The sequence below is a fragment of the Pinus tabuliformis genome, chromosome 3_1, assembly GCF_031772625.1.
Source record: "Pinus tabuliformis cultivar Carrire ecotype Pingquan chromosome 3_1, CPIR1, whole genome shotgun sequence".
Lineage (NCBI taxonomy): Eukaryota > Viridiplantae > Streptophyta > Pinopsida > Pinales > Pinaceae > Pinus > Pinus tabuliformis.
The window spans coordinates 887108672-887133900 of record NC_142301.1 but is presented as its reverse complement, the minus strand read 5'-3'; the positions used below and the strand labels follow the sequence as shown (position 1 = coordinate 887133900).

General features: G+C 39.0%; 1 protein-coding gene across 1 annotated transcript in view; it reads left to right on the top strand.

Annotated features, from left to right (window-relative positions):
- Positions 1 to 25229, top strand: part of MED31 (SOH1 family protein) — a 105603-nt gene that overhangs the window by 70494 nt on the left and 9880 nt on the right. Inside the window, exons 4-5 of the mRNA XM_089412182.1 lie at positions 14380 to 14476; positions 14683 to 14761. Of these exons, the coding sequence (XP_089268308.1) occupies positions 14380 to 14476; positions 14683 to 14761 (176 nt within the window). The remainder of the gene's footprint in view (positions 1 to 14379; positions 14477 to 14682; positions 14762 to 25229) is intronic.

Here is a 25229-nt window from a genome sequence, read left to right as displayed (position 1 = left end):
CTTTAGCCTATCCAACTCTCTCTTTCTCTCAAGTTTGAATTTTGTGCTTTCACAAGCACAAGTAAGTGTATCAAGTGAGGATGGGAGGCACAAATATATAGGAAGAGCAAGGAGGGAGTAACTCCTATGCCTTGAGGAGTTACTCATGCCAAAATTGGAGAGTAACTTATGCCATAAAGGAGGTATGCTCTTCTTAGTAACTCATGCCATCAAGAACTCATGCCATGAAGAGGGAGTATGCATGTCTTCAGTGACTTACACCATAAAGAAAAAGATGTACGCATTCCTTGAAGAGAGTGTAACTTATGCATTGAAGAGGTGTAAGATGAATCTTATGACAAGTCGTAAATGCATGTAAGAGATGTGTAAAGAGGTGCGTAATAGCATTCAAGAGAGAGTAACGAATTCATATAGGGGGAGAGAGAGAGGTATGAATGCCATCGAAGAGAGAGAGATGGGGTGGATTGATTGCCAAGTACGAGAGGTGATATGTATTTCTCTTTTAATAATATTATTATAGCATCATAAGGATAATCATAATAATATTAATAATATTGATGATTAAATTAAAAATTAAATAATTGAGATTGATTCAGGACAAATTTTTAATTAAGTGATTTTCCATCATCTATATATGATTATGAGTTGATGGAAGGTGATTTACTAAATTTGTACAGTAATGGTTGCAAATATAGACATGACTTTCTATTTTTAGAAAGTCACTCTAGAAAGGTCAAAAACGAATTTTTTTTCAAGGAATTCGTCGCATAGCTACCAATTTTCAACACTCCCTTTCAACTAGAGAGGAATTTCTTTCTGATACAAGGAACTCTGCTATCTCTGCTTTGGAACAATGATGTTACAATCTAATGAAAGAGTCAATTTTCAACACTCCCTTTCAGCTAGAGAGGAATTTCTTTCCGATACAAGGAACTTTGCTATCTCTACTTTGGAACAATGACGTTACAATCTAATGAAAAGGAGTCATCATAGGTGAGATACATTCATCACCCTATACACACTTGGGAGGATCCACTTGTCAACATATGACAAGGATCTTCGCACAGCCAAGAGTCCTTTCTGCTTGGGGTAATCCACTTGTTAACACATGACAAGGATTTTGTACTTCGAAGGCTCACCATTGCTTGGGGGGATCCCCTTGTCAACACATGACAATGAACTCACACATCCATGGCTCAACACTGCTTGGGGGAATCCACTTGTTAACACATGACAAGGATCTCGCACATTAAGGCTCATCACTGCTTGGGGGGATCCACTTGTCAATGTGACAAGGATCTCGCACATCCAAGGTTAATCATCCATGACCGTCCTCTCTAGGAAGGGTTACCTCTGTCTGTCCAAGCTGCTCTCTGAAAACCAAGAACTTCCCTTTTGGTAAAGGCTTGGTAAGAATGTCAACAATCTGATCATCAATTACTATATGATGGAGTCTCTCTACTCCTATTTGCACAATATCCCATATATAGTGATATTTGATCTCAATGTGTTTAGACTTGTCATGGAACACGAGATTTTCAACAAGTCGAATCCCACTCTTATTGTCGCAATAAATTACTGTAGTATCCAATACTTGCTCAAACAACTCTCCAAAGAGCTTCCTTAGCCATATTGCCTCATAGCTAGCCATGCTAGCAACAATGTATTCTGCTTTAGCCGTGCTAAGGGCAACAGACTTTTGCTGGCAAGTCCTAAGTTGAAGCAACACCCTGATGTGCTCTTTTTATCAGTAGAGTTACCATGATGTGAGTATCCATGTAGCCTTACATCTTCGACGGTATATCTCAATCCAAGATTGATGGTCCCATGCAGGTATCTCAACACATGCTTTGCGACAACCTAGTGTGCATTAGGAGGCTTAATCATGTATTGACTCAGAGTATTGATTGCAAAACATATATCTTCTCTAGTGTTCACTAAGAACATTAGTGCCCCAATTAGTGCCCCAATTAGTTGCCCCAAGATTTTTCATTTCAAATTTGGAAGCTAACTCCCTCTTACATTGGAGAATAAGAGGTTCACTACCGGTTAGAAATAAATCATCAACATACAATACCAAAATCAAAGGCATACCTTGGATTGTCTTAAATTTAAGATTTGGATCTACATTGCTTCTGGGAAAACCAAGCTTCATTAAGAAGCTATCTATGCGAGCATTCCAAGCTCTTGAAGCTTGCTTCAAATTGTAGAGGGCTTTCTTTAGCCTAAACACGAATTTTTGGATCATGTACTTCAAAGCCTTCTGGTTTCTCCACAAAGAATTCTTCTTTAAGGAAGCCATGCAAAAAAGCAATGTTCACATCCATTTGGTGAAGAGACCATCCTTGGCTAGCAGCTAGAGCTACAATAGATCAGATCGTGGGGTAATGGACAACAGGTGCAAAAAATTTCATCATAGTCTATTCCCTCTTTCTGAGAGAAACCTCTAGCCACAAATCTAGCTTTATATTTTTCAACATTGCCAGCAAGACCACGTTTAATTTTATACAACCATTTAGAAGATACAACAGATTTACCTTGGGGTCTTGGAACCACTTCCCATACATCATTATGAATGATGGATTCATATTCTTTAGCCATTGCATCTTTCCACACTTGGGCCTTTACAACTTCTTCAAAAGTTCATGGTTCAACTTGAATAATATTGCTTATGGCTACAACATAGCCTTGTAACTGACAAGGTTTTTTGATTTCTCTAAAAGTTCCTTTGGGGGCAGCATGTTTATCAACATCTCTTAGAGAGTGTCATGAAGTCATATAGGTCGCCTTTTAGGAGGATCACATGGAGGAGGATCCAAAGGATCCATGGGCTCCATGGGTTGATCAACAAGATCAATTTTAGCTTCAGGATCTTCTTGTATTTCAAATATATCATCTTGACTATCAACATTATCAGGAGGAAGAGTAGTGTCTTTTGCTTTTTCGAGAGTTGCATTTTCATCAAATGGTACATCCTTGCTAAATTCTATATTTCTTTGACTAGGTATGTATATTATGTAAGCTTTAAAATTCTCACAATAACCAACAAACGTACGTTTCTTACTTGAAGCTTCCAGCTTGTTCCTTTTCTCTTTTGGGACATGGAAGTGGATAGGACAACCAAATATCCTTAGGTTCCCAACTTCAGGTTTTCACTAGTGAGGGCACAACGAGGAGATCTATTTTGGACATAGATAACTATGTTCGTAGCTTCCCCCCATAGTAACTTTGGTAATTTCTGATCACGCAACATAGCTTTGACTGCTTGCATGATAGTTCTATTCTTTCTCTCGGCCACACCATTTTGTTTTGGGTTATATGGTACAATGGTATCTTTTGATAGTTCTATTCTTTCTCTCGGCCACACCATTTTGTTTTGGGTTATATGGTACAGTGGTATCTTTTCTGATTTCAGCTTCTTTATAGTAGTCAATGAAATCGCTGGAAGTGAACTCTCCTCCATTGTCATTTTGAAGATTTCGATTTTTCTTCTAGTTTGGTTTTCTACTAGACCTTTGTAATGTTTGAACATGCTAAAAGCTTGACATTTATTTTTCAGAAAATAAATCCATCTTTTGCGAGAAAAATCATCCACAATGATAATATAATACAAGTTACCACCAAGAAAAGTTATAGGCATTGGTCCACATAAATCATAATGTACAAGATGCACTGCCTCACTGGTTCCACTTTTGCTTGAAGGAAATGGTCCCTTATTGCTTTCCAATTGCGCACCCTTGGCAAACGCCATCATGATCAGATCTGATTTCCGACATTCATGAAACCATCTTTCTCACATGAGGTATTGCTTTGTAGTGCAAGTGAGCAAACCTTTACTGCCAAAGTTCACGTTGATGATTGCTATCATGGATTAGTGCATGAATAGGTCTTCCATTGATTTTGTTTAGACCTTCACATCTAGATCCCAGATTGAGGGCATCTCTCATGTTGGATCTCGATGGCCAAGTGAGAACTTTACCATTTATGAAAACAACTTCCATTCCATTACCTTCTAAAGCTGATACAAACACAATATTCTTCCTTATACCAGGTGCATATAAAACTTCTTGAAGAGTCAAAGTTTTACCTTGATCCCGATGGAGAGAAACGAAACCAGATCCTTTTATGGGATATGTAGAGTTATCTCCAACAATGATCAAATTTGTATCCCTTTATGGGATATGTAGAGTTATCTCCAAGAATGATCTTCAAATTTGTTTCCCTCTCAACCAAATTAGAGAGTACCTCTTTGTAACAGGTAAAGTGCCATGAAGCACCACTTCTTTCTATTCTTGGAGGTGTATATTTATTTATTTCAAGGAGTTGTTGAATTGTCAAAACCCTAGTTTTCTCTTATCTCCTTGAATTTTTTTCGTTGGAGGTTGCCCACTCATTATCTTGGGTTTTGACTACTTCATCTTGCACATTCATCCATGGAGTTGGTTTCCTTGGGATTTATTCATGTGGAATTGGTTGGAGATTAATTATTAATTTATTGCTGTTGACTACTTTTTTGCACAAGTCTTGAGGAGTTATGACTACTTTGGAGACTATTTATTTATTAAGGTGGTTGCACATTGGAGAAAGAACCCATGCGTGGTGTTTCTATTTTGAGAAAGTTGTTGGAGTCTTGACCAAACCTTTCTTGTGGGGCACTCCATCTAGTTGGTATCTTGCACACATTTGCTCATGCATCTTGTGGACCAATGCTATTTTGGGATGGTGGTTATAGTCGATGGATCACTTTTGCATGTCAAGAATATTTTATTGTAATTGCATTCATGCATCTTGGGGGGTGCACTAGAGGCATTATTTTACCATTTGATAGAGCTTTGACATAGTCAACCACTCATGTAGACCATATTCTTGTGCTGCTTTTAGAGGATGTTGTTTAACTATTCCATTATTTTATTATTGTTTGACTTGCCATGGAGCTAGTTAGCGAATATTGTATTTTATCGTAAGAGAGATGAATTTCTCTTTATATAAATAGGAGCTTCTCTCCATTTCACATGGGAATTGGCATTTGGAGATTTAGGAGTTTGAGAAGTGATAGGTATTGGAGCTTAGGAGTTGAAGCATGATGGAGCTCCACTGTACTATTAAGATTGATGACTAATGAAGACATAATTTATAGCTTTCAATTTTGGTGTAAGGTTTATTGCTTTCATTGTTATGAGTTTATATAGAAAATTTTCTTGTTTTCATTTTAATATAAAAGCTTAAGTATTATTTAGGACTGAATCAATGTGAGGCGGTTTATCCTTCTTGATTTACTTGCTGTTTTATTTCTATTTATTGCTATTTATTTCCATTCTTCTAATAATCTAAATGCAGATTTGGAATAATAGTTCAGAAATAATACATCACTTTTAATTTTTGTTGATGAGTGGTACCATCTAGGGATCTCCAAGGTTCATTTTATATACTCTAAGGGTAAATGTAACAAACATTAGTTCCTTTGCCTTGAGTTCATATAATTTAAAAGCTGAATGTATCAAATAGATTTTCACCATTAGGTGGTTGATGAAGGTGGAAAAGGACCCTTTCATCACTAGTGGCCTTCATTTAAGTAATTGTAAGTATGACAAATCAAGTCCTTCCATTTGTGTAGTAGTTTATGACTCCGTTAGCTTATGTTTGATAGACAATGGTTTCCTAGCATGTCTTTTCTTTCCTTGTTCTTTTCCTTCATTTTCCTTGCATTTTTTTCCTCCAAGGCCCTCCCTTCGGCTCTCACCCCTTGGGCTGAAAATGAGGTTGGTTCTTGGATGTTTTTTGACTTGTCTATACATTGACCATCTCCCTAGAGAGTCTTCCCTCCTTCAGATTCTCCATTGCTGCATTGATCCATCTCGTGTTGCCTAGACAGGTACTGAATTAGTCCATCAGAGAGGATATCTACAGATTGGAATTCCCCCCTGACTGGCCTAGCCTCGAAGATGCCTTTCTACTTTGAGCATTTCCTAGAGTTATAGGATTGGATGCACTCACTCAAGATCCCTTTAGGCCAGCTTCAAGTTGGTTCTAATCGAATCCGAGTGGACACTGACCACCATATACCAAGATTTGATAGGATCTGCCAGGTTTGTCACCTTCAAGAGCTAAAGATAGAGCAACACCTCATTTAAAAGTGCCCCCTATACTATGAGATCGAAGGGTGCTACGAGATTCAGAAGGATCCCTCTACCTTCTTCATATCATGACCAAAGATGCCTAGCCCTCTTTATCCACGAGATATTCGAACACAAAGCTCAGACCCTACATACCCCGCCTCATTCAGGGACGATTCAGACGATCACATCATACGTTTAGGTTGATTGAAGCAACAAGTGATGAGCTGAGTTCTAGAGTATTTCAGATAGTAGAAAGTGAGACCTCAAGTCTCCCCTTAGTGCTCCCTGCCCCCTTTGGGAGGCCAATCAGTATTCTTAACACTGTTGTCGATGTGTCGAACAACACATCAGTTCACTCACACCTAGAGCGTAAGAGGATTAGTCTAGACGGTTCTCGAGTAGGGTGTCGCCTCACTGACAGACTCATCTCCAACCCTAATAGAGTAGCCAAAGACTTATCCAGAGCTTATTTCCTTCGGCCTCAGATGCTAGGAGTATCCCTCGCTCCTACCTCCCCCTAGGATTGTGCAGGTAGACATCTTCTTGGATCTAGAGGACTCCGATAGTGAGCCAACGACATTGTTGCGCCCTTGTTGTTAGCTATCAGACTCGGGCATTCTTGACATCATTGATCTCCAGCCTTGGACTTATTTGCTTAGTCTTCTACATCATAGGGGGCCTTTGATCTAGTTATATACATGTTTATGAGGTTGTCCTATTGTTGTATCCTTCTTTACTTCGTTTTATCTTAGATTTACCTTTGGCATTTTCTAGGAGTTGCATTTGCGCTCCCACATTGCACTTGTACTGGATGTTTTCTTTAGTCCCATTGACCTACTTTTGTGGTCATCCATTGGTCTTATCTTATCTATCTAGTCCTTACCCTATTTCCATTTTCATTTCATTTCATATACTACAACAACCATGCATTTCATTAAGGCTTACTTTTCCTATATCACTTAAAAGCCCCACTCAATAGCCTTATCAATCTTATTTAGTGGAAATCCCCTTGAGATGGAGGAGAGCCGTCCTAAAGAAAGAGGAAGAGATATTCAAGTGATAGTGGGTAGCCTTCTTGAGTTGCACAAACTAGCACCTTGATGCTTGGGACTTTACATTATATGTGGGTGCTAGATTATGTTATAACACTATCCATCCAAACTTTGAGCACTAGAAGAGTATCGTATTAAGAAGGTGAGACAATGTGGAGTGCTCACCTTGGGACCTGTGGTCGATGGATGTGCTTACCTTGGACCTTGACATATATCACTGTAGAGCAGGTCCCATCTAGACCTATCTAGTGATTAGTTAGGTCGCTTGAGATAGTTGTTTGTGGACCTTGCACACTTTCCTATTGTTGGCCTCCCTCACTTGTTTTATATAAAGGGAGAAGAGAGTCTTTATTTTTCAATCATCACATTTGATCATAATCACCTAGATCTTGTCTTAGAGATGTGAGATCTTGAGCAAACATGTATCTTTCACATGTAGCTCTTCTTCATTGTACTTTTCTCTCTTGTCTAATGTAGAAGGGTTTTGGTGTTGATGCAAGAAAGGCGTTATGGTTAGGGATTGCCCCACGAAGATACAAAGAGCTAGGGCTTGGATGAAACAATATAGAAACAAAGGGGGCACTTGTTCTTGTGGGAGAAGTCTAGGGTTTGTGGCATTAGGAACCCTAGGACTACTTGGAGTGCTAGATGTGGAGAAGATAGTGGAAGACTATCTTGTTTTCTCTTGTACATTTGTGTGTTGCAAATTTAGGTGCCAAAGGGAACATTGTTGATTTGGGGTAGTAGCATTGGATGTGCTCTAAGCCTCAAATTTTGTAGGGAGGCTTGGGCACATGCATTCCAAAGAACCTAGAAATGGTTTTGGTAAATTCCACCCAGAAATGATTATATTAAAATAATTAATATTTTTAATGGGGTTCCTAAGTCTAAACTTAGGAAAATTAAAATATTAATGGGTATTAATCTAATTGTGGGTGATTCTTCTAGATATAGACGAAGATAAAGTCAAAAAGATGCCTTTGATTAAGAGTTAATCTAGGATGTTTGTTATCCAACAGGAAGATATAAGAAGCGGTTTGAGGGTCATTTGGAACACACACCAGACAAATACTCAGTTGCCCAAGAGAAATCGATTTTCTCACTAGTTGAAGTTCGGCAAGAGAATTGATTCAGAGGGAGAGTTGCAGGTGGAGGAGAGACAGAGTGGGTTCAACATCAGTGAGGGAGATGGGGACGAAGACACAGAGCAACAGACGGGACAACGCTGGGTAGATTGACGCTAAGAGAGGCAGCGCTGGCTTGAGTGACGTAGGCATTGCGTAGGCCAATGAAGAGGCTAGAAAAAGTGACGTTGGGAAAGCTAGAGAGACGTAGAGGGTGGAGGAACCTCTCTCGGGTCAAATACTTGTTCAGGAACATTTGTAAATTTTTCTCAGAAAGCCTTGTTCTATATTGCTGGTTGTAATTTGTACATAATGATTTTTGCTAAAGAGCTAGAGAAAGTGACGCTGGGCAAGCTGGAGATACGTACTCTCTCTCGGGTCAGATACTTGTTTAGGAATGTCTGTAAATTTTTCTCAGAAAGCCTTTTTTTATACTGCTGGGGGTAATTTGTACATGATGATTTTTGCTGGAGAATAATAAAACCCTCATTTGCTGCACTTGTTTTCCCGCATTGGGTTTTTCCAGGCACAATTGTCTTTGTTATTGTGTTTGTATATGTGTCATCATTTTACTTATATTTACTTTCTGCAATGTTTTAAGAAATCATATTAATAACTACAGTAGGGCTTTTATTATAGAAATTTTCACAAACATGTCAATGTGTACGCTTGCTAGCTGTGAATCTTTGGTGGAGGGACCAACTTTGGTTGGGTATGATTCTTAGTTAGGAGTTGGTGGCTACGGTTCGACATTTGGTGTGATGCTAGTGTGTTTTGGTTACTCGAGCTAGGTTTTGGAGAGCATTGAAGATCCCTAGCTTGTGATAAGCTTGAAGGGCCATCTTGTAACCAGCTTGAGATATGCTGTTGGTAGGTACCATGTACTTGTAACTTCATTCATATGTGTATATGAAATATGCTTTCCTGTCCAAAATTTGTGCACTTGCAGATTTTCTTTACAACTTATGATCTCATGGTGAATGAGTCATTCATATGGCTGTTTGGTATGCGGATTTATCATGAAGAACTAGCTGATTTTGTTATGCTGTTGGTATGTGCCATGTACTTGTAACTTCATTCATATGTATATATGAAGTATGCTTTCCGGTCCAAAATTTGTGCACTTGCAGATTTTCTTTACAACTTATGATCTCATGGTGAATGAGTCATTCATATGGCTGTTTGGTATGTAGATTTATCATGAAGAACTAGCTGATTTTGTTAAGTGATTGAGAAGCATCTTGAAGCTAAGTGGGCAGATCTATGGCTGTTTTAAATATGTTGTAATTAAGTAATTTTCACATGTCATATATTGGGATTTGTGCAAGGGGTTGGGAAAATATTTCCTTTGAAGTAAAATTGTGATGTTTATTTTCTTGGGCTGTTTTATGAAATATATACTGCTTTAATTATATTTCAGATTCAAGCCTAAGTTTGAAAGATCACAAGAAATAGACTTGGGGAACCTCAAGTTTGAGGTGAAATTTCTGAATTTGCATTAAGAGGTTTTTAACAAAATTTGGGCATGGTATCAGAGCTGAATTGATTCAAGTATTTCTCTTGGTGAAAAGGGAGTTGGGTATATCAGTTATTCCATACTTGGAAGAGGTGCTTGGCCTATTACAATTTATTGGGTGTGAAACCTTAGTGGGCTTTGGAAGAAGTTTTTGAACCCTAGAATGATTTTTTTGTTTGGTTTGTTGCTGGTTTTTGCTTTGAAGTTGATTTAAATTTGTAGGAATGTACTCGATCTTAGACAAAGTGAAAGGTTGGAAGGTGTTTTCAATTATACACCAGGGATGTATAGATTGCAAATGCTATTAAAAGAGTTGGATCTTTGGGAGCATGTTGAGAATGATATCACCATATCTACCTATCCACAATAGAATCATTTTTGATTTGTTGAAGGATCATTTGATCAATCACATTACAAAGAAGAAGATGGGCAAGAAGATGTATGATGCTTTGGTTGCATTATACTAGGATGTACATGTCTGTAGGAAGATGCTCTTGAGACAGAAGCTTTTAACCGTCCACATGAGTAAAAATAGATATAGTGGGTAGCCACATGGCTAGAATTGTAGAGTTGAAAGATCAATTGGGTGTGCCCTAGGGACATAAGTGGAGGTTTGTGCGTAATACTTGGCACAGGTTTACTTCATCTTGGAAACTCTTTGTTCAAGGTGTTTTTGCTTGTGAGAACTTACCTACTTTTCGACAAGCTTTGGGACGACTTTGTGCAAGACGAGTAATGTTAGACTCTTGTTTAGTGAGGCAAAGAGATGTAGAAGACCTAGCCCTCATTGAGAGGATGATGAAGGAAAACTGGAAAGAATAGAAGAAGGGTAAGAAGGAATAATCAAACCAAGGTAAGAATGATTCAATTAATGTGAAATGTTTTAAGTGTCATTAGAATGGACATTATGTCAACCAATATTTGCAGAAGAAGAGAGGGAAGGCCAAGCAGCTTATTAAACATATAGCAAGAAATGAAGATACTGTAGTAGCGGTGAATGAGTTAGCATCCCATCTTGAGACCACCTTCTCCATGGTTTCTTGTTTATATGCTAATATTGTGCAAGTGCTGGCCAGTATGTGGATAGGTAAGTCACTGTGTTAAGTGAATTTCAAGAAAGAAATTTGAAATTCATTGTATTTCAAGTCAATACAAACAAATTCATTCCATTTTGCTGACTCTCAAGTCAAAGTTGAACCTTATCTTGAACCTGAACTCAAATGCGAACAAATTTGGCTGAAAATTGCCCGAGTTCGTTGAAATTTGGCTGAAAATTGCCCGAGTTCGTTGAAATTTGGCCAGAAGTAAGTTAAAAAAATAAAAATCCTAGATTCGAGCCACTCTACCTGCCCAATGTTGGCACTGTAGTTTTCATTCCTTCTGTGTAGGCTTGAGAGGATTCACTCTCATTTCCTCTGAATTTCAAGTGGCTTTAGCCTCTGCTTGCTTGATGCTAATACCCTTGTTTTTGTTCTCCAGTCTTCATAGTCCTGACTCCTCATTGCATATTCCATGTGTGGATCAATGGGTCATGATGCACCAGGGTCTGTCACACCACATCCACGCACCAGGCATGTTGTTGCCTCACCGGGTCTAGATTCTAGAACCAAGCATCAAGGTCCAGATTGACGTGTTTTTGGGGTCTAGAATCAGGCACCAGGGTCCATTGTCCAGATTGATTGTCCATGCCTTGGTATGAGTCACCTGCAGGCTGCTGTGTCTTGAATGTTGAATTTTAACGGGTCTTTCAAAAGTTAAGCCACTATATCATATAAGTTGGGGTTCTTTATGCTGTGCATGACCATGGCATTTTTAAGGCTGGATATGGTACATATCCTTTCAGCTGTCACCTTGTCCCAACACAATCACAAAAACAGTTTCTGTCTGCACTGCCACAGATTCAACCTATAGGCTACATGACACATCAAATTTTGGAATTTGGGGTTTATCATTTATATTAGTAAATAGTAGTTCTCTAAATCTCTGTTTATCGTGGACATGTGAACAAAAACTATTTCATGATTTAATTTAACAGAAATCTTAAAATGTTCCAGACCCAAACATCTTATGGTTATTTATGTAATGCCAAGTATTTGGTTTGATTTTGACCCCTTTACAGGCAACAGAACTTGCTATTTATATTGGCTATTTCTATTATTTGAAATCAATAGAAGTTAGTGACCAAACCACATAGTGACAGAGTAGTGAGTAGAGCACAATGACCATTAATTTAATTAAATGGCACCTCAAAATTCAACTGCTGAGGCATGAAAATATGTCAAGGACAGGGAAAATTGTATCTGTCAATTACGCGGAAAACATTTTATTGGTTCTTTAACCATGTTGAGAAATCTATAGGGTAATGATTAGAGTGATTTCTCTTTCCTTGATAACTGCTTGTGATGTATTTTTACTTTTTCTTACTTATTGGCTTCTTTACTTATTATTATGTTTGTATATCATCAAACAATTACCAAAACAAGAAGAACAAGAACACAGAATATAGGCTCCAAGCTAGGGCCAAAACCTCCTAGCCAGGGCCAAAACCTCCAATTGAGATGAAAACCCAAATATCTCTTCTCTTCCTTATAGATTCTTCCATTGATGAATTCCAAGACCTCTAGAGCAAGACCAATACCCTCCAAGACCAAGTCCAACCTTTTTGGATGATGTGCTTTCCTTGAACAAGTTAAACCCAGTCAAATCTCTTCAATCCCCAGTTGCAGAATTTCGGCCTCCACTGCAGACCTGAAATTTTCGGCCCTCTAGCAGTTGTTGTTGCCACACATGTGAGCTTTGTTTAGCCTTCCAAGGCTTCCTTAGACCTTCGCTTGGATTTCTCTTCCTTTTGGAGCTTGAGGATGGCTTCTTGTGACCTTCGCTTGACCTTCTTTCCTTCCCTTCTTCAAGATCGAACTTGTAGAAGAAAACCCTAGATCTATTGTAGAAACCCTATCCTTCCTTCGCACGTGTGGGAGAGAAATAACCCAAAAACAAGTCTCCTTTGACCTCTTCCTTTTTCTTGCTCCTCCTTTGGATGAGTGAAAGATGAATATGTTTCAAGGAGGTTGAGTTCCCTCCTTTATATAGGCTTCTCAAGGTGGACGTGGCTCCTCAAATTAGGCCGGCTTGCTAGCTTTTAGGCCGATTTGGTCTTGAAGGCTATTTTTGACACTTTTAAGGACAAAAATAATTTTCTTTACAAGTTACAATGTGCCCGATGGGGTCTTCAACTTATGACAATTACTCTTTTGACTTCTTGACCTAGGACCAACCCTATAAGCACTCAGTGGGTGCTTGACCTATAAAATAAAAGACCTTGAGCATGAAACCCATGCTCCAAAAATAATAATAATAATTTTCTTTCATTTTACAATTCATAAGAATCAAAATTACAATTCTGCGTGTGCAGTTCTATTTAATGTGACCAGAAGTCCATATTTTAAAAATGCATTCAAAAAGGATGTTGATTTTGGCATGGTGGATGTTCCTCTTGGGTTTGAGGCTTCAAGGGCCACTTTTGTAATGAAAACAAAGGAAAGAGTGACAGAGTGGGGGAGTTCTCCCCTTTTGAAAGAGCAAAAGGAAATAATTTTGAAGAAATAATGCTAGGCAATAGCTTTTGGCAAAATGTTTAAAAGTTTAAAGAATGTGTGGTCTAATTGTTAATGTGCTCCACATAGTTGATGGTGACAAACCTTGTATGGGTTTTGTTTATGAGGGGTTTGATTGTTGCAAGGAAGCCATTGTAAGTGCTTTTGATAATATGGAGGCTGATTACACTATGAGATTTGGGAGGTAGTTGATTGAAGTGTAAGATGATGCATAGTCCTTTACATGTAGCGGCATGCTACTTAGACCCTAGATTATTTGGGTTATCAAGACGTCAAGATCAAAAAGTCACGAGTGGACTTTATGAGGCTATTGAGAGACTAAATCTAAATTCACCAGTTGTAGCTTTGGTTAGATCCCAACATAGGGTGCTCTCTAAGCAAGTGAACCTCTCCATGAAGCCATCATGTACGCTGAATCTCATAAAGCAACCCCAAACATGGGGTAAACACTTTTTGGAATACCTTGAAAGCTAAAATTTCTTATCCTCTTCCACTTTTTAAATATACCATTTAAGTTGGGAGGGCCACAATGACAATGGAGCCATGGTGGATGGCTCAATGCACCGTCAACCTCACTAGTGAGCCAAGGTTCCACTGGTATCTTTTTTACACTTCTATTATTAGAGTACAATAGTGTCGTAACTGTAACATTCCAGCTACCTGATTGCTTCAAATGTCAAAAATCTCAGTGTAGTGATTTAAGGGACCTCTATTTGCCTGCTCAATTCTCATCTGAAATTTATGCAGTTGATGTATTTTTATTTGATTTAATTGTTCAGTACATTGTTCACATATTGTGTTATTCGCCACGAGCTTTCTACTGCTTTTTCCTTGTATTTATACATGTGTAGTTACCAGTTTTCTGGTGTGTGCTTTTTTGAAGTCATGTATTTCATGTTAAAATTTGTAAATATTTTCTGACCATACGATATTGCATTTCTGTTGTTTTCCTGTCAGATTTGGCTCAAAATCGTTACTTCGATGATGAGGCATTTATTGGTTATTTAAAGTATCTGCAGTACTGGCAACGTCCAGAATACATAAAATTTATTATGTAATCTCTCTTCCCTAAGTGGCTGCTGATGGTAATAAGTATGGATGTATGTGGGGAAGGAACTTTATTTTCTTTACAGTAACATAGTCTTAGGAGTCTATTGTCTTTTCCAATTACTCAATGCAATTCATTTTTGTATCATCTCTAGACTGTTACTTAGACAATATTTATACACTACTTAATGATTTTGTCTTCTATCTATATAGGTACCCGCATTGTCTATTTTTCCTTGAACTTCTGCAAAATGCTAATTTTCGCAGTGCTATGGCACATCCAGCGAACAAGGTATGAGCTTTGATATGTCTGAAGCAATGGAACAAATGAATCATACAAGTTTTCAAATATCATTTCAAGAAATGAGCTATAGTCTAGTTTGAAGGAAATGAAGCTATTTTTATGATCAGCATCAATTGTTCTGACTTTAATGTCGACTGTGCTTTACTTTGGGCTGCAAAATAGTGAAAATACTTGCTTCAAAATGCAAAATGCATCTATTTTTTTTTTCAAGCTGTTCAGGATAAGACCCATTTAGATAAGGGCAGAACATTTGATGATTCAATTGTGATGAGGATGGGGTTAGTGTAGTTGAAACGATATATGGCAAGAAACTGATAATATCTCGAAAGCTTGTTTTCTAGTTGTTGTCAAATAGGGAATGCTTTTAGTCATAGGAAACATGTGCAGCTGTCTTTGTAAGTAGAAGCCTTTTGAATATGAAGGCTAGGAATGAATGATGGAAACATTCAAGAACTAATATCATGAGTGGAATTTGTTTTTATTTAATTGACAGTTAGACTATTGCAAGGAGAATAGTTTAGGAACTAGGAATTGAGTCAAATCAGGCCCTTTCAGATTTGAGCATCACTAAAAGGGAAGTATTCCCAGGAGTGTTTTGGGTGGAAATAGCTAGGATTTTATTTTTTTCTTTGTTGGGATCATTTCTTTTAAGGGAATGGCTCATTTTAGGGAAAGGTCCCAAGAACATTTGTGATGTCTGGTAAAGGTGTAATAAAAAATATGGAGAGAGTCAATAAGATTTGGATACCCAAGGTCCATTATTATTTGAATGATAGATCTCTGGGACATTCAAGATTTGGTTGGAGTAACCACTCCTTACAAATCTTTTGACAATTTGAAACAGAAACACACTTACAATTTTGCAACTGATCATAACAACCTCAAACAGGATCCTAGATGTCAGCAATCAACTAACTGAATTACAATCTCAAATGGGCATTAATTCTAACGCTCTATCTTAATGACCATTTCATTTGCTTTACACCAATCATGTCTAAATTTTCTCAACTTTTCTTTGGCCACTGATTTGGTGAACAATTCTGCTTGCTGAGCTTCAGTACTGTAGTATAGCAGTTCAACTTTTGCTGTGTATCTTTTCTCAAATGAAATGATAATGTACCTCAATGTGTTTAGTTCTTTCATGATAGACTAGTTCTTTTGCTATTTTAACAGCATTTTGTTACACATTATAGGTGTAGGATTTTTCTGATGAAGGCCAATGCCACCCAGTTTTTTTCAACCAAACATCCTTGCTAGTGGCACATATGGCTGCTTTATATTCTTCTTCAATTGGAGACAAGGCAACTGTGGGTTGTTTTATGCTAAACCATGTGATGATAGTTGAACGGTGAACCTATGTTAAATGTGTGCCCTTTAGTACACTTCCTTTCATCAATGTAACCTGCCCAATCTGAATCTGAGTAGCCTTGAAGTTTGAAATCTGCAACTTTCTCTGCTGATAATCACTGTTGAAGGATCCTCTTGGCTAGCTTCTGGTGACTTTGTCTTGGCTGATATATAGATCTAGAAACTAATCCAAGTGAGAAACTCAAATCAGGCCTTGTGGTGGTCAAGTGTATTGTTGATGTTTGTAGCTCAGACAGGAATATGCTAAATGTGTACCCTTTAGTACACTTCCTTTCATCAATGTAACCTGCCCAATCTGACTCTGAGTAGCCTTGAAGTTTGAAATCTGCAACTTTCTCCGCTGATAGTCACTGTTGAAGGATCCTCTTGGCTGGCTTCTGGTGACTTTGTCTTGGCTGATACATAAATCTAGAAACTAATCCAAGTGAGAAACTCAAATCAGGCCTTGTGGTGGTCAAGTGTATTGTTGAAGTTTGTAGCTCAGACAGGAATTTCCGCACAGGTTTTATGTCAAGGTTGTGGGAAGTCATTTGAGTCCTTTCTATTTTGTAATTCACTTTATTAAATTGAAGAGTCTTTTAATGTTGAGTTATGAAAAGTAAAGTGTAATTTAATTACACTAGTGATTTAGATAAATCTGCACTGTTGATCTCTAGTTAGATTAGGATTTAATCTCAATTGTTGATCTTAATGAGAGATTAAGGGTGTGGAGACTTAGTCATCAACTCAATATTATAACGGTAAGGGCAAGATAGAAGGTAAAGAGACATTGAGTGCATTCTTCACAAAGACAATTTTGTCCGAAGGTGAAGAAAGCAGCCAAAGAGAAGGGAAAAGCAGAGCAGGAGGAAGAAGAGCAGCCCAGCTGGCTTGCAGGTTGCAGATCTAGGGGGTAGAAGGCCATATGAACAGAGATCTGTGTGGATCCGTACAGCCATATAGCTGGGCCATACAACCATACGGACATGACTGTACAACAGTCTTGAAGATTTGTTTCTGTAGTTCTCTTCCAACACACAGAAAATCCTTAGTTTGAGGAGTCCTTGTAAGTTTTGATTATTCAATGAAAAACTGATTCAAAGGACATAAACTTGCTGTGTACTTGGTACATAATTTTGGCTTCCACTGTATTTTTCCAGCCAAATGTGTGAATAATGCATGCTCAATTTTTATGCCTGTCACTGAAGATATTCTAAATCAGATTTATTTAGTAAAGAAGCATAGGTCATCTGTCACCCAGGGTTTGGAAATATTAACATGGTATCAGAGTGAGGTCTCTGATTGAGATTTCCTAGTATCAATAGATAGATCTAGTGCAGATCTGGGTTTACAGGAGGGATATCTTGCAGATTTGAGTGACCGGCGGATAAATCTAGTGCAGATTTGGGGACACAATATTAGATTTTTCACGAACCCAACACTTAATTCCAAACAATTAATTACTGAACAAATACACGATTAAGTTCCTAACACATAATATTAAGTGGAAGAAAATTACGATCTGAATGCGTTAATTTTAGATAACAATGGTATGTTCTAGGCTTTAGCACAATTTACTTCAATGTTCCTTATCAGCCCAATGACAATTTCCAATTGTAGCAATCACATTAACTTAAACACATTGATAGTAAATGCAGATAGAACATAAAAACATGTGCAGAAGACAAGCCAAATCAAGAGGACACAAGATTTGGTGGATGCCAGGGAAAAACCCCAATGTGGGGAAAATCCTTTGATCAAATCTTCTTATTATTATTCAATAGTTCAGCAGAGAGAGAGAGAGAGTACAAATATCAAATTTACTTGCCCAAAACAGTCTTGTCAAAAGCAACAGTCAACTGCAGCCCTAACCAGAAAGTTAACGTTGGTCAAAGCAGCACCAAAATGTCCTCCAAACAGCTTGGTCAACAGCAGATTAAGTTGGCCTTTCAATAGAGTCAAAGTCAGCCCAAAACAGTTCGGTCAACCCTATCAAAGGAGAGAGAAAACACTCTTTAATTTCTGCGGACAAATCTGATGTCAATGCTGAAGTCAATCACCTCGATTCTTGTGCCAATAAATGCGGCCTTCAAAACATTGAGTATATTATCTTGCTATGGTGTGCGGCTCAAGGAGTAGATCCCCTTATCCGTGAGTCTCGACTCTTTGCCAAAATCATAAGAAATTATTATATCTGCTTGCAGGTTGTTGGATGTACTCTTGGCGTTATAGTGGCAGCTATGAGAATTGATCCTTGGTCTTCCTTAGATTAGGTCTGGCAGTTTCCGGTTCACCACATTGTTAAAAAAATGCGGCCTTCAAAGATCGAATATCTTCCCTAAAAACAAAGTCAACACTGGTCAAAAGAGCCCTGGCCAATGGTGGTCACTGCTGGTCTATTTTCTAGAAATTTGGCCAGAAAACAATCCCAGAAATTCAGCCTCTGCCACACGTGCGAAGTAGAGAGAAGTTGCCTCCAAGCTATATGAACCAATCGAGAGATGAGAGAGAGAGATATGTGATGAGATGAGTGATGTCCAAATGAGGAGAGGGATCACTCCTATTTGTAAACTTCGTTGAGGGTGAGGAGACAGATTTATTGGGTTTTTGAGCCTACATTTGACTAAGGCCGACCTTGACAATTTGTGCATGAGAGAGAATAAATTCAGAATTCCATTTATGCTTGTTAGAATGAGATGACCTTTATATCAAAATTGGACCTCGTAAAGAGGAATCCAATGCAATAATCATCTCCATCATATGAGCTGTCCTAAGGTGGAATTTGGCCTTAGTTGCCAATTTTAACACTCCCTCTCAACTAGGGAGAATTCCATCGCCAATCCACTTGTCATCATGTACCATTTTTGTCATCATTGCTCTGCTTTGCTGAACCATGACGTAATAATCTAGAAGTAATGATCGAGAGTGAGTCATAAGATCATACCACTCTTCACAATCTTAGATTAAGTTGTTGAACACCATGCATCCTAGTCATAGGGAGTACGACAATACACGATGCATCCATCGGTAGTGCTATGATCCCTAACCATCTTTTCCCAACTCATTGGCCTGATGAGAGGTACTTCCCATGAGTCCTAGATTCTATGGGTAGGATGTGTGTTGGGGCATCCACATGAGAAGGTGAACCACTCATCCTGCTCATATGCCATAGGAGAAGGTGAACCACTCATCCTATGCATATGTCAATCGTAGGGGAAGGTGAACCATTCACCTTACACACATGTCAACCATCATGGGGTATGACGAGGGAAGGTGAACCACTCACCCTACACACATGTTAACCATCATGGGGTATCACAGGGGAAGGTGAACTATTTATCCTGTATCTAGCGCACCACTAGGGGAAGGTGAAGCACTCACCCTATGGTCGCTTATAGCTCCAAGAAGTACCCCAAGCCCCCAGGAGCTCCTAGAGCCCAGTGTCCAACTCACATGGGACCCTCATAGGAGGGTTGTTCCACGACTCCATGTCTCTCGAAAGGTTAAGAATTTGACCTTCCCCAAAGGCTCCATGAGAATGTTTACGACCTGCTCATCTGTTCTAATGTGATGGAGCCTTATTTCTCCCCGTTATACCATGTCCCGGATAAAGTGGTACCTGATATCAATGTGCTAGGAGTGGTCGTGGAACATGAGATTCTCCGATAGGTGAATTCCACTCTGGTTGTTGCAGAAGATCATGGTGGTATTGAGCACGTGCTCAAGTAGCTCACTAAAGAACTTCCTCAATCAAACAACTGCACAACAGGCCATACTTGCAGCAATGTATTCAGCCTTGGCGATACTTAGAGCAACCAATCTCTGCTTCTTGCTCATCCATGATATTGGAGTAGACCCCAAAGAGAAGCACCACCTAGACGTGCTCTTACGATCCAACACACCGTCGGCCCAATCAACATCTGAATATCCATGTAGTCTCAAGTTCCCAACAGTGTATCTCAGTCAATAGTGGATTGTGTCCCAGAGATATCTCAAGAGATTCTTAGAAACAATCCAATGAATGTGATGAGGCTCAACCATAAATTGACTCACCATGTTCACAACGAAGCATATGTCAGGACGGGAGTTGACCAAGAACATTAGCCCCCCCCCCAAGTTGGCGATACTCAGAAGGATTCGCTAATCTGAGCCCCAACAACACTTCCACATAGCTTCTCAAATTTGAGTTCCATCGGAGTAGCCACGAACTTGCAATCCACCATCCCACATCTCTCAAGTAGCTTCACAATGTATTTTCCTTGAGAAAGGAAAATCTCACCTAGCTTTTGCCAGACCTCCAGCCCTAGGAAGTAATGCATTAGTCCTAGGTCCTTCATCTCGAATTTAGAAGCCAACTCCCTCTTGCATTGATGAATGAGAGGGTCATCACCTGTCAGAAAGACATCATCCACATAAAGGATCAAAATGAGGGGCTTGTCCTTTTCAACCTTGAAGTATAGGTTTGGGTCAACATTGCTCCTTGTAAATCCCAACTTGATAAGATAGCTATCAATCCTCTCATACCAAGCCCTGGGGGCTTGCTTCAATCCATAGAGGGATTTCTTCAACCTGCATAAATGTGTGTTTCGATCTTGAACTTAGAACCCCTTGGGTTGTTCTACATACACTTCCTCCTTAAGCGAGCCATGTAAGAAGGCAATTTTGACATCCATTTGGTGAAGGCTCCGTCCTAGTGAGGCAGCAAGGGCTATGATTGAACGGATGGTGGTATATTGGGCAACTAGTGCAAATATCTCATCATAGTCTACTCCTTCCTTTCGAGAGAAGCCTCGAGCAACAAATTTGGCCTTGAACTTTTCAACATTCCCATCAGCTCCATGTTTGATCTTGTAGAGCCATTTTGAAGTGACCACTAACTTGTCCTTCGATCTAGGAACCACATCCCAAACATTATTCTTCATGATTGACTCATACTCGTTCATTGCATCCTTCCAAACTTGGTGTTTCACGACTTCTTCGAATTTGCAAGGCTCAGATTGTATAATGGTACTCATGGCAACTAAGAGTACCCTTGGTATCTATTTTGCTTCTTGCTTTCACGAAATGTCCCCCTCAGTGCAATATGTTTCTCAACATTATCAAGAGCATCTTTGAGCCACAAAGGTCTTTTAGTAGTGGGCTCACTAGGAGGTGGATCAATGGGATCCATCAGACCTTCAACATTGGGCATCAGATCATCAGACGGAGGCTTATCCTGCTTTCCTGCATCATCTTCATTATCATTCTCCTTCCTAGGGATAGGAAAATCTTGGACTTTCCTAAGGCAGAATCTTCATTGAAAGTGACATCATGGCTTATCTCCACTTCCCTTTGACCAGACACAGATTCTGTATGCCTTCGAAGTTTCACTGTAGCCCACAAATGTTCCTTTCTTCCCAGAGGCATCTAGTTTGTTTCTTTTCTCTTTCGGCACATGAAAATATACGGGACAACCACTAAAATGAGAAACATCAAGTTTCTTGCCGGTGAAAACTTCTTCGGGTGTCTTGAAGTCCAATGCTACGTGGGCATCCATTTTGAACATACACAACGGTGTTGGCAACTTCTCCCCATAAGAACTTCGGTAGACCTTGGTCATGAAGCATGGCATGGGTGGCTTCTATGATAGTTCGATTCTTCCTTTTAGCAACACCATTTTATTTAGGAGTATATGCAGTAGTGGTCTCCCTCTTAATGCCGACTTCTCTACAATAGTCATTGAACTCATTTGACTTATATTCGGTCCCATTATCGATCCTCAATATTTTGATTTTCTTTCTTGTTAGACTCTCAACCAAGGCTTTGAAAGAGTAGAACCATTTGAACATTTCATCCTTCTTTAAGAAATAGTTCCGTGTTTTGCAAGAGAAGTCATCCACAAAAATAACATAGTACAAATATCTAGCCAAAGATGTTACGGGCAACATACCTGATAGATGAAATGAACCAATTGAACAATATCGGTGGTTTGAATTTCACTTGAGGGGAATGGTTCCCTTGTATGTTTTCCAGCTCCACAACCTTGACAAACACCTTCATGATCTAAGTTGAATTCGGGCATACTTGTGACCATCTTCCTTACATTAGGTAAGACTTTGAAATGAAGGTGAACAAACCTCCAGTGCCATAATTCAGATTGAAGAGAAGTATCACAAGTCATTGCTCCCAATGGACTTCCTCCAACCTGATAGAGACCTTCAACCCTGAATCCAAGGGTGAATGTATCTCTTGGGTTCTTTTGCCAAACACAAACTTTCCCATCAATGAATGTCACCTTAAAACCTTTATCTTCCATCACAAAAATAGAGACCAAATTCTTTTTTAGATAAGCGACATACAACACTTCTTGTAAATGAAGGGTTTGACCTCGATTTAAGTGAAGAGTAACAATCCCTATTCCTTTCATAGGATAAGTGACATTATCCCCAATTATAATCTCCATATTCGTCTTCTTTTCAATCAAGTTTGAGAGAGCCTCTTTGTACCTAGTGAAGTGCCTTGAGGCACCAATATCAATCAACCAATGATCTAATGTATTCGGATGTGAGGCGATGGTGAGGGCAAAAATAAGATAAAATACTTTTTTCTTTTCACCAACATTAACTTCTTCATACCTGGAGTTTTTCAACTTCTTGGGAGGACGACCATTTCCATTTCGAGCAGCAAGAACATTCCTCTTTCCTTTGTTGTTGAACTTGTTGTTCCTTTGATTTCCATTTCTCTTGTAGTTGTTGTTATGGTTGTCATCATCTCTTGGAGTATCCTTCTTGTGAGAACACTCTCTAGCAAAATGTCCAAACCTATTGCAATTGAAGCATCTTTCTTTTCTTCCTTCTTTGAATCCCGACTTGAACCCTTGACCTTGTCTTCTTGGACCATCATTGTTCTTCCTCTTAGCATGAGCGAAGAAGGAAGTAGGATTGCTTCCATTTGAGGGCTTGTCTCTTTCCATCGTCCTTAATTCTTCTTGAGCGCATCTAGCCAATATCTTCCTTTTCTTCCTTCTTTGAATCCGGACTTGAACCCTTGACCTTGTCTTCTTGGACCATCATTGTTCTTCCTCTTAACATGAGTGGAGAAGGCAGTAGGATTGTTTCCATTTGAGGGCTTGTTTCTTTCCATCGTATTTAATTCTTCTTGAGTGCATCTAGCCAATAATTCATCAAATCCCAGAATCTTGCCATTTTTGAGGATGGTAGTGTTGAACACATCCCATTCTCTTGTAAGGCTAGCAAGTGCAATAAGAGTGAGCTCCCTGTCACCAATGACTTCTCCAATAGATAGGAGATCATTCTTGATTTCGGTAATCCTCATGAATTAGGAGGAATTTTCTCAGTGATTCCCTGTTTCCAGCGAGAGGCAGGAGATCGATTTTATTAGCAAAAGAGGAGGCCAAATTTAACAGTGCGAGTGACAGAGAAGTTTGTTGCAATTTCCAGTTTTCGGATCTCACTTGGAGGCAATGTGAGTTAGTGAGATGAGGCACTAGAGACAGTTTTTCTCACAGAGTAATTTTTTTGGAGTAGCCAGTGCGAGTTGCAGAGCCAATATGTATTGCTGGGAGGAGTGCGAATTGCACAAGTAGGCCGAATACATCTGCAGAGGGAGACATTTTGTTTTCTAGATATTTGCTAGAGCTTTTGCTAGTGAGAGGTAAGCAGATTGTAATTCTCAATTTCTGCTGAAGAATGATAATAAAATTTTCATTTGCAAAACTAGTTAGTTTTCCTGGCACTGGGGATTTTCTAGAGATAGTTTGTCCAAAATTACTGGTGTCAATTATTTTGTGTGTGTGCATTATTTCTTAGTTCCTATTATTAATTGTGAAAATTGTAGTAGTGATTTAATCATTATTTGTCACTATTAATTTTTGAAGACAAATAATCTTCAGTAGGTAGAAGATTAAATTCCAGTTGTTGTAATTAAGGAAATTTCACATTGTATCAAAGCAGATCAATGGACAGGGTTTGCAAGAGTAAATCAACACAGGGCACAAGAAGAGAAAAGTCGAGGGTTTATAACCCAATTTATTTTCTCCAGATTTATTTTGGGTTTCGCTATATTTCCAATTTTTTTAGATATGGTTGCAACGGGTTTGAGAGATCAGGATAAATTGGATGTAGCCTCGAACTTTGACGTTTGGAAAGCTAGAATGTCTTTTCTATTGGATGAGTATGGACTGAAGGAGTATGGAGAATGTTATTGTCATACTGATAGATCCACAACAACTGGAAACCTATAAAACGCAGAATGCCAAAGCCAAGAGTTTTATCCTTATGGAGTTAGGGACCGTATAGTCCCTCATATCACAGAGAAAGGAACAACGAAGGAGATGTGGGATGCAATTGTCAATTTGTACCAAAATCCTACAGAAAATAGGAAATTGATTCTCTGAGAAAAGCTGAGGACTCTCAAGACGCAGAAGCATGAAGACGTGACTTCCTACCTCACCAAAGTTTGACTTTGCCAGGGACGAATTGGTTGCAGTGGGAGATAAGCCAAGTGATGACGAGTTGGTGAAAATAGCCCTGAATGGGTTTTCTAAGCAGTGGGATGTGTTCGTCCAAGTGATCTATGGACAAGATACACTACTAGGTTGGGATAGCCTATGGAGTGATTTCACACAGGAGGAACTTAGGCTTAGCTTGGTTAAAGGCAGTAGTAGTAACATTGGCAAAACTTCGAAGGTTGAGAAAGAGCAGGAAAAGGTAGCCCTAGCAGGAAAAGGGAAGGTGAAGAAGGGTTCCAGCGGGGGATCAGGCTCCAATGGAGAAAAGAAGAAGAAAGACTTGAGTGAGGTCAAGTGTTTTGGTTGCAATTAGCTAGGACACTATGTCAGCCAATGTCTTAACCGAAAGAAGGGAGATACGAAGGGGAAGCAGACAACAACTTTCACGGGCATTGAGGATTTGTCTTCTAGGCTAGAAGGTTAATTTGCTCTCATAACTTGCCTCTTTAGCTCTACATCCACAAGTGTTTGGTATATTGCCAATGGAGCATCGAAGAATATGACGAGGGTTAGAGAATATTTCTCAAGTTATAAGGAAGAGGAGATGGACTTCTGTATACAGATGGGAAACAAGATTAAATGTACTCTAGTTGGGAGAGG